Source organism: Patiria miniata, unplaced genomic scaffold (assembly GCF_015706575.1).
Source record: "Patiria miniata isolate m_02_andy unplaced genomic scaffold, ASM1570657v1 HiC_scaffold_14, whole genome shotgun sequence".
Classification (NCBI taxonomy): Eukaryota; Metazoa; Echinodermata; class Asteroidea; order Valvatida; family Asterinidae; genus Patiria; species Patiria miniata.
In genome coordinates, this window is record NW_024037052.1 from 165,659 (window position 1) to 184,833 (window position 19,175).

General features: G+C 41.0%; 1 protein-coding gene across 1 annotated transcript; it reads right to left on the minus strand.

Moving 5' to 3' along the window:
• Positions 1–113: 113 nt before the first annotated feature.
• Positions 114–14,426, minus strand: LOC119721825 (coiled-coil domain-containing protein 77-like; the record flags this gene model as incomplete). The annotated part of the gene is made up of 4 exons (XM_038191778.1): positions 14,275–14,426; positions 11,423–11,586; positions 4,924–5,045; positions 114–205 (listed from the first exon to the last, which is right to left on the minus strand). Coding segments are annotated over exons 1-4 (384 nt in total), but the record flags the coding sequence as incomplete, so codon positions are not given.
• Positions 14,427–19,175: the final 4,749 nt, after the last annotated feature.

The following is a 19,175-nucleotide window of genomic DNA, read 5'->3' on the forward strand; positions in this document are numbered from 1 at the left end:
AAAATGGGCCTGATATGGTTGGTATGAGATCTGAGGAGTGTTGGCTTTGCAATGTTTTATCAACCACCCTTTGCCTCAACCATACCGGTATGTAATCTCTACCTACCTTTTGTGTTAGCAGTAACTCTGTGTTGTGCATTCCTCCGTGTTCTGTTGTTCTGTGGTCTGCTTGGCACTTCGGCTTTTAAACCCAATATTTCACCCTCTGGAAAAAAAAAACCAGACATTGCTGGTCGGCCGACCAGCGTTGGAAAAATACCATTTTTTTTTAAAATGCGACACACAGGAGCCACGATTTTACAGGATGCTTTAGGCTGTCATTCCCTAAAGTTGAAAAAAATCACTCCGGTCGAACCCATGACCTCCTGCTTTCTAGTGCAGATGTCTTACCACTTGACCACCGAGCTAACGGGATCAGTTGGCTGGTTCGAATCTGATGTACATAGCAGCGGGTACTACATTAACTATTCATAAGATGGTAAGACATCTGCAATAGAAAGCAGGAGGTCGTGGGTTCGAGTCCCACCGGAGTGATTTTTTTCCAACTTTCACTCGGGAGGAAACACACTGAGAATACAGTGTTTATACATCGGTGATGGACAAAACCTAATTTGGTTTTATTAGTCAATTGACTCATGTAATTTCAGCAAGCACACACTGCATATGCCTCCATGTTATTTTGGCAAGATGTGTTGCCAATATACTAGTGTGGAAAGACTGTGGTTTCTAAAATAACTAAGATCAAAGTGCTTTACATTATTATTACCCCTGATCATTGGGCCAATGAAACATTGCAAATACAATCTCAGCTTCCTGTGGAATATGGATTTTTGTTCACGAGGAAGTCATTTTAGTCATGTTCCCTGACAGTATTTTATAAACTATTGAATAGGATGGTGCCAGACTATTTTTGCATTCTAGCCTCACTTTCAATTTTTATTTTAAATGTGGCTTAAAAACATTAGGGTATGTTTAACAACAAATTTAAATTTTCATTAAAGCAGACTGGTATTAATTTGTAATTAATTTTATGTCACTGCTTTAATTTCTCTTTGCAAGTTCCAAATATGAAGATTTTACCTCGCTTTCAATTTAATATAGTCGACTCCTGAATAAAGCCCATACAGCTCGGTGTAGTCATTTCGACGCAAGGTAGCTAAAATCAATCACAATTGCGATCTCTGTTCTCACAGGTACCCATTTACTCCTGGGTGGGGCGAAGCAATGAGTGACAAAGTGTCTTGCCAAAGGGAACATGCACCATAACCCCAGGCTGGACTCGAACCCACAACCTGTAGAATTACCCGCAGACAACGAGTTCAATGCTCCAGACCATGAGGCCAGGGCACTCCACATATTTAGAAATGTTTTGCCAATTCATGCAACAACACAAACACCAGGTAATATAATCTATTTGAAACCCCTGCCCGTTGTCCAAACTGCACACATGTGCATTTATCTTTATTGGTACCTTCAAGGATGTAACTGGGGTCCAAGTTGCTGGAGGGCCCTAAAGGGACCTCAGTTTCTAGTAGGAGGCAGTCTTTGAGCAGAGGGGTCCATGCCCCTCATCCTCCTCCCCTATCATTAGCTATGCCACTGGGCACCTTTGTCAAGTTCATTTAAGATTATAAGGAATCAATGAAGGGAGTTCCTACTTTTCATTGAGGGAGTGAATCTTGGAGCGATCTCTCTCAATCACAGTCTGCATCTCTTCCATCCTGACCCTACGATCCTCCAGCAAGGCTTCCGTCCGCTCTCTAGATAGCTCAGCTTGTTCCTTCATCTGAGATTGTAGAGCTTCAATCTGTAGCAACAGACTCTCTGGCTCTGCCTGCTGCTGGTCTGAATCAGGATGGACAGCTTTGGGCTGGGCGCTGTTGGACTGAAATGAGGATTGGAAAATATTGATGGATGGTAACAGGATCAACCTGCTGGTACAGACTCGGACAAAAGAAACCACCATTTTGGAGATGATCTGATCAATTATCGTGATTGAAGCAACTTTACTGGGATAACGTATGTAACTAATCTTGGAAAGTTCATGGTATGATGAGGCGGCTTTTTTGCCAAACTCACTTCTCAGGGGAGTAACTACAGGTAATTTCATCAGCTGATCAAGGAATTATCAACACACCTACCAAAAGCTGCAACAGATATATATATTTACTATTAATACTATGAAAGTAAGTAAAGTCTGTCATTAGCCAATACATCTCCGGTTTCAAAGGCATGAAACGACCGAGGATATTTTTTTATCCCCCCTGGATAGGATGCCAGTCCATTGCAGGTTACTTCCCAGCTAATATCGGTACCCATTTATACTCCTGGGTGGAGAGAGGCAAGTGGGGGTGAAGTGGCTTGCCCAAGGACACACATATAACCGGCAACTAGATTCGGACCCCTGACCCTCTGATCATGAGTCACAAACCTTAACCATATTAATGCTTAAAAAAAATTTAAATCCCATAGACCTTATAAATAGTTAATGCGATGCCCGCTGCCATGTACCAATACATCAGATTCGAGCCAGCCAACCGATCCCATTAGCTCAGTGGTCAAGTGGTAAAACATCTGCACTAGAAAGCAGGAGGTTGTGGGTTCGAGTCCCAACCGAGTGATTTTTTCCAACTTTTACTCAGGAGGTAACACACTGAGTATTCAGTGTTTATACATCAATGAAGGGCAAAACCTGATTTGACATACATTGTATTAATACTATGATCCACTAGTTTATCTGACCCACAAATACTAAAAATGGGCCTGATATGGTTGGTATGAGATCTGAGGAGTGTTGGCTTTGCAATGTTTTATCAACCACCCTTTGCCTCAACCATACCGGTATGTAATCTCTACCTACCTTTTGTGTTAGCAGTAACTCTGTGTTGTGCATTCCTCCGTGTTCTGTTGTTCTGTGGTCTGCTTGGCACTCTGGCTTTTAAACCCCAATATTTCACCCTCTGGAAAAAAAAACCAGACAGGCAAGTAAGAAGAAAACATGAGACGTCTTGGAAATTACAGGTTACACCTTCATATACCTTTGAAATCTGATGGACAGTGTGTGCAGATATATAATTGTTTGCCAGAATAAAATGCAATGTTCAAAGTTGGGTCAAAAGTCTTCTAATGCCCGACTGTAATTCATTGTAATAAACCAGTTCTGTATTTCAATGACCTGAGGTCATTTGGGATAACATTGCTGACACGATGTTAGGCGATGTTACGCGCACGACCACTCTGGTGGTAATTTACACACAAGCGTCGCGCACCCGCATTCATGCGCCTTTGATCGTTCTACTATCCCGAATGACCGGTGACCCATATCGTTGTGCACATAAGCAGTTGAAATACCGAACTGGCTTATCCATGGCATTCCTTGAGTTGTTTGCTTGTTTGGAAAAGGATGAGACATTTAGGACAACTTGAAGAACTGTTGACACTTAAAATACCCAATACAAGGGAACTTGACTAGGTTTACTCTTAATAATGTTTAAATGGGGGCAGTTCCGCAGTGTCAGACGTACATTTTGGGCAATTCAACAGTGTATGTAATTGTAGTTATAATCACGGGGTAGATTTTAATTCTGATAAAACATATCAGTTAGTCACTAGTTACTTTGATGAGTCAAAGAAGAAATTATTCATCCAACTTTGTTGCTGTAGTAGAAATTGGCTCAAAACACCGGACGTACTCAGACAAATCAATTTTTTGTATTGTCATCAATTGATTTTCCATTTACAAGTAACAGCCAAACTGTTGAACTTGTTAGGGAATGTACAACATTTGCTTTTGCTGCAATGTTCAAAATAAGTGCATCTGGGGGATTAGTGTGCTATAAAAAATATTGTTAAAGGGCATGTACAACATTTGCTTTTGCTGCAATAATCAGAAATAAATGGATTTGGAGGATTAGTATGTTTTAGCAAATATTGTTAAAATGACTTGTTTCACGTTTTGGGCTTGTAGATGTTGGAAAAACCAAGAAAACCATTCATGTTCTTGTAGTCTGGTTCACAGACCCCATTTAAGATGAAACGGAGAATTTATAGACTTTGGGGGATTGTAAGATCAGAGAGGCAGTCTAGTAGGCTTGTACCCCTTCAAAGGTGTGTAATCAATTGCACAGAAAACACAGAATAACTAATTATGAAAAATTAGGAGTAGTTTTAAAAAAAAAAACAGTTTTCTCCATTGCTGGTCGGCCGACCAGCGTTGGAAAAATACCATTTTTTTTTTTTAAATGTCAGCACACCAGGAGCCACGATTTTACAGGATGCTTTAGGCTGTCATCCCCTAACAATCCACTAAGGTATTTAGTGATACTTTGTTCATATCGTTTTGTAATATTTGCCAATGTTGTATCTTCCCTTTAAACTGACCTATTTCACGTTTTGGGTTCGGAAATGCCAGAAAATCTAAGAAATCCAACCATGTTCTTGTGGTCTGGTGACATGAGACGTAAGATGAGACGTAGCACTTTGTACACTTTGAGGAAGTTAGGTCAGAGAATCAGTCTAGCAGGCTTGTACCCCTACACAGATGCGTAATTGATTGCAAAGAAAATGCGGAATGACTAAATATGAATTTTACAGGATGCTTTAGACTGTCATTCACTGACAGTCCAGTAATATATTTCGTCATAATTTGATCATTTCGTTTTTTGATGTTTGCAATGATGTTGTATCTTCCCTTTTAAATAAACTACATGTCAATAAAATACAGATAATATGCTTCAAATTGATATGTATATTTCTTTTGTGGCATTTTGGCCATTAAGAATTGTTGGCATTCAGGTTTATAATTCTGTAGAATTGCCCATGGATGGGCGAGGGAATTGATTAACAAATTTTGGCCAAGGACATTGACAAATATGAGTCTGCAGCCCCGTTGGTAGAGTTGCCAGTGCGGTGTTACACACTGACCTGCATGTGGATGTCTCTTTTGTGGGTGTTTCTGTGTGACAATTGCCCGCGTTGATGGTTCTTTGTGGAAGTATGTCACTTCAGGACCTGATGGGCTTGATAATGATAACAGATGCTGGATTCTGTCAAGTACAAATCAAATCATTGGAAAAGTTCAAGTTAGTACACCTTTGGTAAATCCAAACTAACAGGGTTTGTTTACTTCCATATCACATTATACGTGTAACTGATTGTACATGTGGGGTATTAAAGCAGCACCAACATTCATACATGTTCATGAATGCATCATCTCTAAACATACTTTTGCACTAGTGTGGAACAAATTGCAATTGCTTAGTCTAGACAAGGGTTGTGCAAAATATACCGAATATCCAAATATTTGATCATCCACCGAATATCCGAATAGCATTTTATCAAATTGAATTGTTTTTTTAATGTGAGCAATGACAAAAAACCGTCCATGATGTGATTTTATGAGTTTAAGTTGAGAGATTTGATTTGTTTAGTCAAACGCCACACTTTACGCAGATGGTTTGAGAGTTTTCATGAGGAATGTAAGCCCTAATGTGGATCTTCAATATCTGCCAAATGCCAGGTTGTCAGCTAGCTCAAAATCTATATCGATACATTCCAAATTATTTCAATGTCATTGGATGATTTTTTTGTTCAAATTCAAGTTCCAATATTCAAAGACTAAATTATTGGAAAAATGCACAACATTAATAGAGACCTGTTTTGTGAAGCACACCTAGAGAGAACTTGAAGCTCTACCCAGCCCTGCAAACAATGACCTGTACTCTGCCCGCAAGGTTGTCAGTCCGTCATTGCCAATCAAAGAATCCTCCCCAACAGTCACCATCCATCTGCACAACATACAGATTACAGGTACAATGTATATATACATGTACATGGATTCAATTCAGCCTCAGGACAGGCAGTAGCACTGCTATTGTGACAAGGTTTTTGCAGTCGCTTTGCCTACCAACCTCTTTGTCGACAACCACTTCAACGATTTGCTACTTCACCGAATAACCACTTCGCCTACTTGCCACTCCGTCGAATTACCACTTCGCTGAATGACCACTTCGCCGAATTGCACGCAAACGCACGTACTAACAAGTTTGTTATGGTGTAAATCAAGGATTTTCTAATGTTTCTCTTCCCTTTCCTTTGTTTATACTCTGAACATTTTTGCATCTGCTCTCATTGGTTTAGTACACGTTTTCTAATCGAACTCGTCTTCCATTTACAATTCATTGATGACGTTGCATGTGTGTGTCCTTGATTTACACCATAAAGAAATGCCTACAGACACGTACATGTATGTATGGAGCCATAAAAATGAGCTACATGAAAAACTTGGGGTTGTTTTACCCCTTCCTATCCAAACCCATATGAGATTCAACTTTTTTCATTCTATAGTCAACTTGAAACAGTACTGAAGGGGATGAAGATTTAAAAAGAAAAAAAAAAAAGTTTCTGAGAATTAACTGTGTGCGACCAAAAACATGGTCACCGTGTACGGACAGTCAATGATTAATATATTTTATAAATTCCACTTCTTCACTTTCAAAGTGAATTGAGAGGACAATGTCACATAAACCTAGTAAAAGAAGACACAACAAGTATGAAAACCACTTAATATTAAGTACCAGTCAGCTGTTATAATTACCATGAGTTTGTGCATGCGAGCATAATGTGTTAGCAAATACTTTCGGCGAAGTGGTAATTGGGCAAAGCAGTAATTTGGCTAAGTGGTAATTTGGCTGGTTTCGATCCAACTCGGACCCAAACCAAGTCGGACCCAAGCCAACTCGGACCCAGGCCAACTCGGACCCACTACCAACTCGGACCCACGCCAACTCAATCGGACCCACTACCAACTCGGATCCACAACCAACTCGGACCCACTACCAACTCGGACCCATGCATGACCAACTCGGACTCATCTTTTACAATCATTTGACAGCGTTTACAATTATTTGACAATTTCATAAAGTTTGTCCACTTATCATCTGTTAATACAGTGATGTTTTTAAGTATAAACAGTCACCATCCATCTGCACAACATACAGATTACAGGTACATGTACATGGATTCAATTCAGCCTCAGGACAGGCAGTAGCACTGCTATTGTGACAAGGTTTTTGCAGTCGCTTTGCCAACCAACCTCTTTGTCGACAACCACTTCAACGATTTGCTACTTCACCGAATAACCACTTCGCCTACTTGCCACTCCGTCGAATTACCACTTCGCTGAATGACCACTTCGCCGAATTGCACGCAAACGCACGTACTAACAAGTTTGTTATGGTGTAAATCAAGGATTTTCTAATGTTTCTCTTCCCTTTCCTTTGTTTATACTCTGAACATTTTTGCATCTGCTCTCATTGGTTTAGTACACGTTTTCTAATCAAACTCGTCTTCCATTTACAATTCACTGATGATGTTGCATGTGTGTGTCCTTGATTTACACCATAAAGAAATGCCTACAGACACGTACATGTATGTATGGAGCCATAAAAACGAGCTACATGAAAAACTTGGGGTTGTTTTACCCCTTCCTATCCAAACCCATATGAGATTCAACTTTTTTCATTCTATAGTCAACTTGAAACAGTACTGAAGGGGATGAAGATTTAAAAAGAAAAAAAAAAAGTTTCAGAATTAACTGTGTGCGACCAAAAACATGGTCACCGTGTACGGACAGTCAATGATTAATATATTTTATAAATTCCACTTCTGCACTTTCAAAGTGAATTGAGAGGACAATGTCACATAAACCTAGTAATAGAAGACACAACAAGTATGAAAACCACTTAATATTAAGTACCAGTCAGCTGTTATAATTACCATGAGTTTGTGCATGCGAGCATAATGTGTTAGCAAATACTTTCGGCGAAGTGGTAATTGGGCAAAGCAGTAATTTGGCTAAGTGGTAATTTGGCTGGTTTCGATCCAACTCGGACCCAAACCAAGTCGGACCCAAGCCAACTCGGACCCAGGCCAACTCGGACCCACTACCAACTCGGACCCACGCCAACTCAATCGGACCCACTACCAACTCGGATCCACAACCAACTCGGACCCACTACCAACTCAGACCCATGCATGACCAACTCGGACTTTTACAATTATTTGACAATTTCATAAAGTTTGTCCACTTATCATCTGTTAATACAGTGATGCTTTTAAGTATAAATTTTCATTGTAGTTGTCAGGTAAAATATCTGTATTGCAGCAGTTTGTCGTCGTAAAGCGCATTGAAATGCTTTTTTGAAATGCGCTTTAAAAGTGTAATTAATTATTTATTTTTATTATTTGTTTCCATTGAAACATATTGCGCTTTAACCAAAAGTAAAATTTAAAATTAAAGTTTAACCAATTATTCATTTTCATATTTGACATCGTTCACGCCATCTTGCTCAATTTAACAGCAATTCATTTCATTTTTAATTCAAACCACATAAATTCAAAACAGATCTTCATAGAAAAATAAAATTGGAAAGTATGACATTGAAACATAAACACTTTCAAACATGACACGATTAATTCAATAAATATAAGTAAACATTATAAGTCATTCAATAAAATAAATAAAGTATAAAACAAAGTCTATTCTAATTTCTACATGTACATTTGTATATGTATTTAACAAAAAAAAACACATAAACACCATTGCATACACTGCAAGAAAAACGAAGGTTCCATATTGAACAAAAAAGGTTAATCAAAAAAGTAAGTTACACAGATTCGTTAAAAAACCCACAAAACTCAAAGCCAGCATGTGAACTAAAAAAAAGATCAACTTATTAAATACCCTACAATTATGAAATGTCAATCATCAAAAAGGAGTATTGGAGCTCTGGGAAGATTATCCTTCAAGGCCTTACAGGTACATTAGCTGTCTGTATGTTCGACTATGATGTTCCATGGGGGAAAAAAGTTAATCAAAAAAGTATAAAAAGTTAAACAGATTCGTAAAAAAAAAAAAAAATTAAACAAACTAACAATTACATGAAATGAAAGGTCTACATGTATTTCAAATTAATAACTTCCTCACTGAACAACATTTTTGTGACATATTGAAATCCTTCATTGAGTGTGATTTAATTTGGTTTATATTATTTGCAGGGTTGTAGTTGAGACCGCATAGTCCGAGACCGAGACCGAGACCAGCCCCTTCAAGGCGGAGACCAATATGGTCCGAGACCGAGACCGAGACCAAGACCGCTGATAATAAATAACAATAGTCGAAATAAAAAAACAAGACACGTTATTATAGTTGAAACTTGTAACCTTTCTATTCACAAAGATTACAGACCAAAATTTTGACCAGTGGCAGTGTTGACAAATTGATACATGACACGTTACTTGAGCAAAAAGTAGTTATACTTAAGAAATATAATGGGCTGCACCCAATCTTGACAAAAGTAAAAGTTAAAGGTAGATGTTTCATCTGTTATAGGAACTCGGATCCTAAACTCCACAGTCACCCCTTGGTTTCAGCTATGACTTCTAACGGATATTTAAAGATGCAATTTTAATTTTACATTGTGCCTCTTTTTTTCCTTAAATAAATATAGGACTTAACTTCTAACAAGACTTGTGTGCATGTACTTGATTTTAAAAAATGGGAGCTAGAAAATGTTGAATCAATTTTTAAATTTCTGTCATAGAATGTGGACTTGTACATGTAGACCCACAAGTTGTGAGGTGGTAGCCAGTATGTGCCAGATATGGATTTTTAATTTTTTTCTGAACGGGATTTTAATTTTTGAGGAATAATGGGGTACTTCAAACTGAGCAGCCAGAAAATGGGGTCTCATCATACACTCTCATGGCAACAGTGAGTGGTAACTGGTAAGAGTGTGTGAGTTCAATGCTGGAAAATCAGGTTGAAATATTTACTTTTTCTTCAAAATACTGTCCCAAATTAAAGAGATCATTGTGTGGGGTCGAAAATATATAACTAATTTGAAGCACCTCATTTATTATCAGAATACAAAATGCAAGTGATTACGCCCACAGGGGTGGGCTAAACTACACAATCCCCAAAAATGGTTGACCCTTATTGTATAAATTGTTAGAAGTTTATACTTTGCTTTATGTGCCCGACTCAACAGATAAATGCCGAACTTGTTCCAAATCGTTCAGTGACTGGAACTGCTGCAGCTTTACATGTACTTTGGAGACTTTCCAACGTGCTGTCAAGTCCAAACCGACCGCGATATATAACAAGCTTGATCTACGGGCTAGCAAATGTTTTAACTATTAATTGTACTGAACGAAGTAAACAAAAAGTAATCGATCAAGCTGTAAAAGCTACATATTGCCGGTCTCAACCCGAGACGAGCCAAAATATCGAGACCAAAGGGGACCTAGCCCCATAAATGTGGCCTATTTACTGGACTGCCTCCGTAAACATAGGCCACACATCCACATGTACAAAAATCTTGATTTTCACATTTAGGCTTAGTTTGTAGGTTTTTTTTGCTTTAGAAGCATACTCACCCTCTTTACAGGCTAATCAGAAAGTGCTGCCTTTTTCAGATGTCTAATTTTTGTGAAATTTCATTTTGAAATTTTGATACACAAACGTGTAAAAATGAATCTGGAAATTTCACGAAAAATATACATCTGAAAAAGGCAGCACTTTCTGATTAGCCTATAAAGAGGGTGAGTATGCTTCTAAAGCAAAAAAACCCTACAAACTAAGCCTAAATGTGAAAATCAAAATTTGGCTCCGTCGACACGATTTTTGTACATGTGGATGTGTGGCCTATGTTTACGGAGGCAGTCCAGTAAATAGGCCACATTTATGGGGCTAAAGGGGACCAAGACCGAGACCAAGACCGAGACCACAGCTTCCGAGACCGAGACCAAGACCAGCAAAAAGTGGTCTCGAGACCGGTCTCGAGACCTACAACACTGATTATTTGGCACACACCCACAAAAAGCAGATGAAAAAGGAAAACATTGCACATATCCATTTCTTCATGTGAATGAGTAATAAGAGTGCAAAATCAATGTAGTATAATCAAACAACAAAACTAAAAGCCCCATTCTGACCAATATAATTACCGAATATCTTCACTATATAAGCACTATTAAGATGACCTACATGTATAAATATAATCTCTGAAACTAATGATTAAGTCATTGTTGGGTCTGAGTTGGTCGTGCTTGGGTCCGAGTTGGTAGTGGGTCCGAGTTGGTCTTGGGTCCGAGTTGGTAGTGGGTCCGAGTTGGTAGTGGGTCCGAGTTGGCGTGGGTCCGACTTGGCATGGGTCCGACTTGGTTTGGGTCCGAGTTGACCTGATGCCATTTGGCTAAGTGGTTATTCGGCGAAGTGGTAATTCAGCAAAGTGACCAACACCCGTGACAAGCTCAACACACTAATCCAGATCAGCTATTCACTATGATCCATGCAGTGCAGAACATTAGCTGAGAGCCTTAGTCAAGACTTAAAACATCTTCATCAGACAATCCCACGCACCTTTTTCTATCTTCCAGTTCTTGTATCTTCAGGCGGTCATTTTCAGCAAAGAGCCTTAAGACATGATCTCTCTCCTGGAAGAGATAAACCTGCATGTCACTCAGGGCCTTCTGGAGCTCAGCGATTTCTTCCTCACGTTGGCGTAACTCCCATTCAAGCTTATGCTAAACAACAAAGAAAGGGACAAGTATTGTTGTGCTACATGTGACTATGATTTGCAAGTTTATGAGTTGTTCCATTGGAGTAGTGGTAATTTGTACATGTACACACACTGACATAATAATAACCAGAGAAATTTGAAAAAAAAAACAGTATTGTGATTGAAAACATTGGACTATTATTCAAAGTGTTTATTTGAAATCTTATATTTCCCTTTACTTCCTTAATCCAATAACACTTTTACAAAAAGTAACAAATGATGTCACTGTAAAACCTGGTCTTGAAATTGGTTTAAAAAAACCCATTTTCTAACATCTAAGGGGAAAAGATACTATAAAGACCAGGGACAACATTACCCATGCAACTACATGTACGGGGTCTTGACTGATTGATAGATTGCTGTCGTCTTGGATATGTGTCAGAGCAAAACGGGGAATTTTTGTGGGTCATTTTTGGCAGAGTTGGGACAAACTTGACCTATTTAGTTTGTGTACATGTAGGTTACTCAGTATGTAAAGAATGTAAAGAAGCGGAGGCTGATTCCAGAAGTAATGTCATAGATAGAGGGCAGGCTTTTGATTTTTTAAGGGAAATTTGGGGGTAAAATGATGATGACAGAACGGCGACAACAAGCTTCCCAAAAATAAAGATGGCAATCACCACGCAATGTACCGTGCGATCATGTACCATGAGTCTGAGCATGCATGGCGCGCTGAATCGCAAGGCCCAAACAGCACAGTAAATTTTAGTCCAAAATTTGGGACTCTCAATACTGTGTATGAGAGTCCCAAAACTTAAGGTATCCATATCGTGCAAAAGTTTGTGCTGCATAATAAAACCAGTGTGAATCAAATTTGCAAGCTTCTTACTCACTACAGTTTCTTCAATAATCCCCGAAACTTCTGCCTCGCAAAGTTGCTGTTGTGAGCATTGCATCACCAAAAATTCAGCTTTTAATTCTAATTTTGCAGAGAGTTATCGAAATCCTAGCCCGACTGCGTCTGGCCGTACAGTACTATCGCAAGCTCTGTAGTACGGCCAGACGCCCAATGCTTCCACAGAGACTGAATTTTTTTGGCCGCTGATGTAGCGATTTTGCTACAGATTTCGATCAAGATTATCTTTTCATCCAGGACACAAATTCCAAAGTTAAGGTTCTTAGTCGTAGAGCAACTCATACCTTTTCGAAAAAACGTTCTTTTGTCTCAATATTTTCATCCATCTGGCCAAAAGCCGACTTTTCAGTCATCATCTTCCACAAACATCGTCCCGAAAATGCTCCCCCATGCGATTTCAAAATGGCGGCCGCGCTGTAATGTATGCATTATGCGAGCGCGCTTGGGCAAGATAATGAATATGCATTATTTAGTTCATGACCTCGTGTTTGTATGGCCAGCCGCGCCGAGTGTCCGACAAACGTCATAAACTATGATGCATATTCATTACCTTGCCCAAGCGCACTCGCATAATGCATACATTACAGCGCGGCCGCCATTTTGAAATCGCAAGGGGGAGCATTTTCGGGACGATATTTGTGAAAGATGACTGAAAAGTCGGCTTTTGGCCAGATGGATGAAAATATTGAGACAAAAGAACGTTTTTTCGAAAAGGTATGAGTTGCTCTACGACTAAGAACCTTAACTTTGGAAATTTGTGTCCTGGATGAAAAGATAATCTCGATCGAAATCTGTAGCAAAATCGCTACATCAGCGGCCAAAAAAATTCAGCCTCTGTGGAAGCATTGGGCGTCTGGCCGTACTACAGAGCTTGCGATAGTACTGTACGGCAAGACGCAGTCGGGCTATCGAAATCCATACGTGAGACATCACGTTGATGTGTACTGCAATGCATTGTGCAAAAAGACTCCTCAGCTATAACATTATTATCGTGTAGATAAAACAGCGCCCTCTTGTTGATCTGAGTGAATGCAAAATGTTTCATTTTTTAACAGAGGGCGCTATGTTCATTTGGCCATCGAATAAAAAACAAGTTAGCTGCAAGGCTCTACATACACCGGGGGTCAGACAAGACGACCGTTGAGACAACTCGACTCGGGACAAGTCACCCGTTGAGACAACTCGACCGTTGAGACAACTCGACCGTATGTGCGATAAATGGAAAGACAAGTCGACCGTTGAGACAAGTCGCCTCGCATGTTTTTGGGCCTAGTTTAGGGGATAGTACCGGGGATTTTGACGGCGGCTGATCGCCGTTTGGGAGTTATGACACATAATAGAGCAGAGCCGATATAGCGCAGCATGATTGTCCTTGCACATCGTTCGAATTTGCCGGGCCTGTGCGCGCATCTCCGGTCAACCGCGTGGCCGTACCGTGCACGTGCCGTGCACGTTAGCTGTCTCAACGGTCGAGTTGTCCCGAGTCGAGTTGTCTCAACAGCCGACTTGTCCCGAGTCGAGTTGTCTCAACGGTCGACTTGTCTGACATTCCATACACCTACCCAGAATACATTGGGAATCAAACACACATTTCCAGAGCATGGGGATTGACGTTGATGCATGGTTTTTGAACTGCCAAAAACTTGCCTTAAAATTGGATTTAAGGTCTCAAATTTCGCAGGTGACATGCTTGCAACTATATCATTTTAATGTATGTGTTGTGTGGGCATTAATTAGCCTGCCTAATGGTGAGTAAAAAAACGTCAGTAGTAATTTTGCACGTTTTTATGCACTCACGGTCATGACGGTCCCAGTCTGAGTAAATTTGTGAGTAGCCTACCAAAAAGTACCAAATACATTCATTCAAATATGACTGTCTACCCAAAAGTCGGCACAATTGCAGAATACCCCGCCACTCGATCTATCCACCTCGTAGCCGGCTACGAGGTCACGGCTGATTGACCTCAATAAACATTCTCAGCGCTACTTGTATGTACTATGCCGAGTATGCGTCATGCTCCAGGGCGGAGTCCATTGCACTCCCACTTTGTGACCGCGTAGCCACCAACAGGGTAGTTGGTTTGGACTTAGAATTTTTTCAGCAACTCCCATTCCTTTTGTGTTGCTTCGTTCTCAAGCATATTCAAGGGGACTCCCACTCCGTAGCCTCGTAGCCGCCAACAGGGTGGTTGGTTTGGACTTAGAATTTTGTTCAGCAACTCTCATTCATTTTGTGTTGCTTCATTCTCAAATAATGGACCCCCACTCAGGGTAATCCTTACTTTTAGGACACCTCTATTTTTTACGAGTTCTGTTCAAAACTGACTTTTGCAGATGTCTGTCCAGTACCAAAGTGACTTTTGCAGGCTAAAGCAGTCTTTAGAAGTCAAGAAGGTGTCATTGCCAATTGTTCAGATGTGCCAAGAAGTATCAGAATGTCAATTTTGAGTGTCATTTAGTCAACTGTTTTGGTGAGTCTTTCCCTTCCTATATAGGAACGGGGTCCTAAAAATAAGGATTACCCCACTCAGTATCCGCGTAGCTGGCAATGGACTTGAATTGTTTCTTTTGCAGTGATTCCAACCTCGTAGCCAGTGATTTTAGGGGTGTATTTCCGAGTGGCGGGGTATTCTGCAATTACTCCCAAAAGTCTTCTTTTGATTGTAAAGGTGATTTTTTTAGCAATGAAAAACATTTTTGACTCTAATTTGATCAAAACAAAACAGGGGCCCTCCACTACACGATCGCCGAATTTCCAGTCGGCCAGTCTCCTCCATAGGCCTACACAATCGCGGAAGTGGCGTCAGGTTGTAACTTGCAACATTCTTTCCTAACTAGACATCTAAAAGTGTGGAATTTAACATTTCTAAAAAGTGGTTCAGAAGTATTTACACATCTTATTCTAATCTTAGGAAATGTTATCCTACCTGCTCTGTGGTAAAATGTTCTTAGCAGACATGTTTAACCGGTGACTTTAGGGCGCACTTCCGTTTAAATTTTGCGCTTATCTTATTAAAGTTTAGACAGGTGCCGAGAGGTGCCGATATGCGAAGTAAGGATTGCAAAACAAGTCGTCTGGGGGCCACTTTTTCCTGTCTGTCGACGATAGGACAAAGGGGGCGCTCTTCGCAGGCTGTTCTTTCAGGTCTTTCGGAACCAGTGATCTCCATAATTATGGAGATCAAGTTCGGAACGGCGCAGCCATGCCACAATAACGGTGTCTTCTGCAACTCTGTGCTGTTATTCTATAAAATCAAAGCATTTAGGGTGTTTTTTTCCTCACAGAAGATCCCTAAAAGTTAAGTGACTACACTACCTTAATTTCTGTTGGTTTAGCAATACGATTATTATCGATATGGCGTTTTATGGCATATCAAACATGAATTTAAATACAATTGCATTTGGAAATGTCCTAATAGTCATGCCCTTACATCGTTAGGGTGTAGGTCACTATAGTAGTATGCTACCATATCAAAATATTAAAATGAAAATAGAGCAATCAAATATCTAGACGGATATATTTCGGTAATTTTCGTTACGGTAACTCGCGCTAGTACAGTTAGTCCGCGCATTATTTTGGTGCAAGTTAGACCTAACACATAAGAAACTATTCAAACAAAAATAACTCTTTGTTCGTAGATTATAAACCTTTTCCTGCATCTAAAAACAAAAACTTACAATACCAATTGCACTTTTTGCAAGTGAAAACGAGATGTCTAAAGTAATATAAAATCCATAATTTTAGCCCCACCCCACCCCAAACACAACGGGTTGGGTCAGGGTGACCAATATAGGGTCCGTTGCTCTTCGAGGACGTGTTAACACTGTATAATCAGTATGTTACTTCCTGAGTGAAAGTTGGAAAATATCACTCGGGTGGGACTCAAACCCGCGTCCTCCCGCTTACAATAGTGCAGACGAAATTAATACCAATCAACCACCGAGCTTGCGGGACTGCTGGTCGTGGGGGGGGGGGGGGGTCCGCTCATAAGTCCAACGCCTCATAAGACCGACAAAATGGTATCCCCCAACCAAATAAAGGCCCAAGTCCGACGCCTCATAGGTCCGACGCCTCATCATGGCTCCGACGACACCTCAAAGCTCCGACGCTCAGTACGCTTCGTTTTTCCGACGTCGAACTTATGAGGCGTCGGACCTATGAGGCGGAATTGTATGCCTCATATGAGGCGTCGGTCCTATGAGGAGTCCGGACTTACGGCCCCGGTCGGGGAAGGGCAAAACCTATTGATTTACATCACCCCGACGCAAGTTCCATCTCATGAATAGTCAAGTTATTTGCGGTACCATAACCGCCGCTACATGTTCATCGGATTAGAACCAGCCAACCGATTTCACAAGCTCCGTACTGGAAAGTACGAAGTCGTGGGTTCGAGTCCCATGCCCCACCCAAGTGATGTTTTCCAATAACTTTCACTCGTAGGAAACATACTGAGTATAGGCTAACAGTGTTTATACGTTGTTTATACGTCGGCGCAGGGCAAAACCTTTAATGATTCACCGTAGGATTGGGACAACTTTCGGCCGGCCTCGAATAAGCTCCCACGAAGAACCGAGTTAAGTCCGAGGGATATGATACCGAAGTTCATCAGCGGGATTGTCTGATTTTTACAGAACACGGATAGTGCCACTCAATGAGTGTGAATATTTTTTGTACAGTGGCCGCCACTTGTGGCGGCCGCCAGATAATAAGTGGCGGCCGCTGTACAAAAAAAATATTTACACACGTACAGAAAAAAAATTATATTCACACTTTTTTATGTTGCGGCCGCCAGATAATAAGTGGCAGCCGCTACATAAAAAGTGTGAATAAAATTAATAACTAAAAATTAAATCATTATGACTTATGTGGCGGCATTATGACTTATGTGGCGGCCGCCACTTATTATCTGGCGGCGTAATAAGTGGCGGCTGCTGTACAAAAAAAATATTCACACTCATTGAGTGGCACTCTCCGTCTTCCGTACTATCCCATTGAGTGGCACTCTCCGTCTTCCGTACTATCCGTCTTCACGGTAACTTTTTAATCTCAATTTACCATTTGGCCGATCGTGAGCAGGGGAGCATTATTGCCGTACCCCCCCCCCCCCCATCAAATTAATAGCAATCTGGCTTCGCACCTCTTTTTCCTTTCTTTTCTCCCCTTTTCCCACCTTTTTTTCGTTTTCCGGGGGGGGGGGGCGAGCGCCTCCCCCTTTCTCCCTCCCCTTTGCGACGCCCATGGAGAGGGAGAGGTTAATGGGCGGGGGCCCACTGACGATCGGAGGCGCTGTTCAAAGTAAGTACCTCGCTTGTACCCCGGCCCGCCCTGCAAACAGGACGCTAGGATACTCTGATGAATTCACACTCTGATTGGTTGGATTTTGCGTGACCTGTGATCTGCGCGTCATCACGGTCATGATTCTGCCATAGACATATAATAATATATTATATGTCTATGGATTCTGCAAAGTTTGAAACGCAGCCGTTAAGATTTGACTCATTACTTTTTTTTTTCCAGCTTAGAGATGTTTGTTTTTCGTTGAAAATGCGTAATAATGTAGGAAGTTCTGTAAAACTGTTCCCGGCACTTTCCCGGGCTCCGTTTCGAATTACGAACGGTCGGATTGGATTATGCGACGCTCAAAATTGTGTCCACATGGGCCGCAATGAAACAGAATTGAAATCACATCCAGTATGGAACGTGTGCATTTCTATAGAAAGTTTTCGGGTAGCATTTGCGTACATTGTACGACTGCGGTCTTGAACAGCTGCAGCAAGATGCTTTATACATAGGTCATAGGCCACTTCCTTCACAAGATTCTGTGAAGCTCATCAGAGTGGCCCAGCGTCCTGATTGCAGGGCGGGGGTACGAACGAAGTACGCGATCTTAGACACTATTGAACAATAGGTGGCGTTCTTAGTCGCGGCATATTTTGCCGACGACTTTGCCGCTTGCACGCGGACAGCGGGACGACGATTTCACCACGCGGCGGCGGCGGCAGGGGAGGGGGTGACACCCTAAGGTCCCGCCTCTAGCGACGCCAGCGTGATGAGCTCTAGCTTGTAGTTGATTTGGTTGTTTGCTGACTGAGGCTAGTAACCCCATGCAACGACGCTACAAAAAGATATTTCTTGCCTCACTGAATTCGCTTGCGCCGTACTATGCCAACTGTGAAGTTTTAAAAAGTGTGTTATACTGACTGGGGGCCTATGGTTGGTGACATTGTTGATATTTTTGCCTCACCTATTTGAAACATGTTAGGCCTATATTTTATTCTGTGGCGGGAGAAACGTCATTTTGTATATGTAACGGTGTTTTGTCTCCTGTTGACATTTTATCTATTCCGTTGTTTCTCCTTTTTTTTCTTACTTAGGCCTAATTAAGGAAACGAAAGCGCCAGTAACACACAGTTGCTATTTTTGAAGAAATAATCTCAACCACATTTTATCATGTTAACCCTGAACTATAAAAACAAAAAAAAACAGGCCAAAGTTGTTAGAAATGTTGGTTTGTCCCTCGCCCCTCCCAAAACCTGGATTATATTCTGTGCATTTTGGGCATTCGGTGAAAGTAAAAGATAAAAGAAAGCTCCCAAAATCCAAACACGTATGGGTGCCCAGCAGACATTGGGTGTGTATGTGTTGGGGGGGGGGGGGTGCGCACTGGACCCGATGAACCCCTCTCCTGATCCTGGTA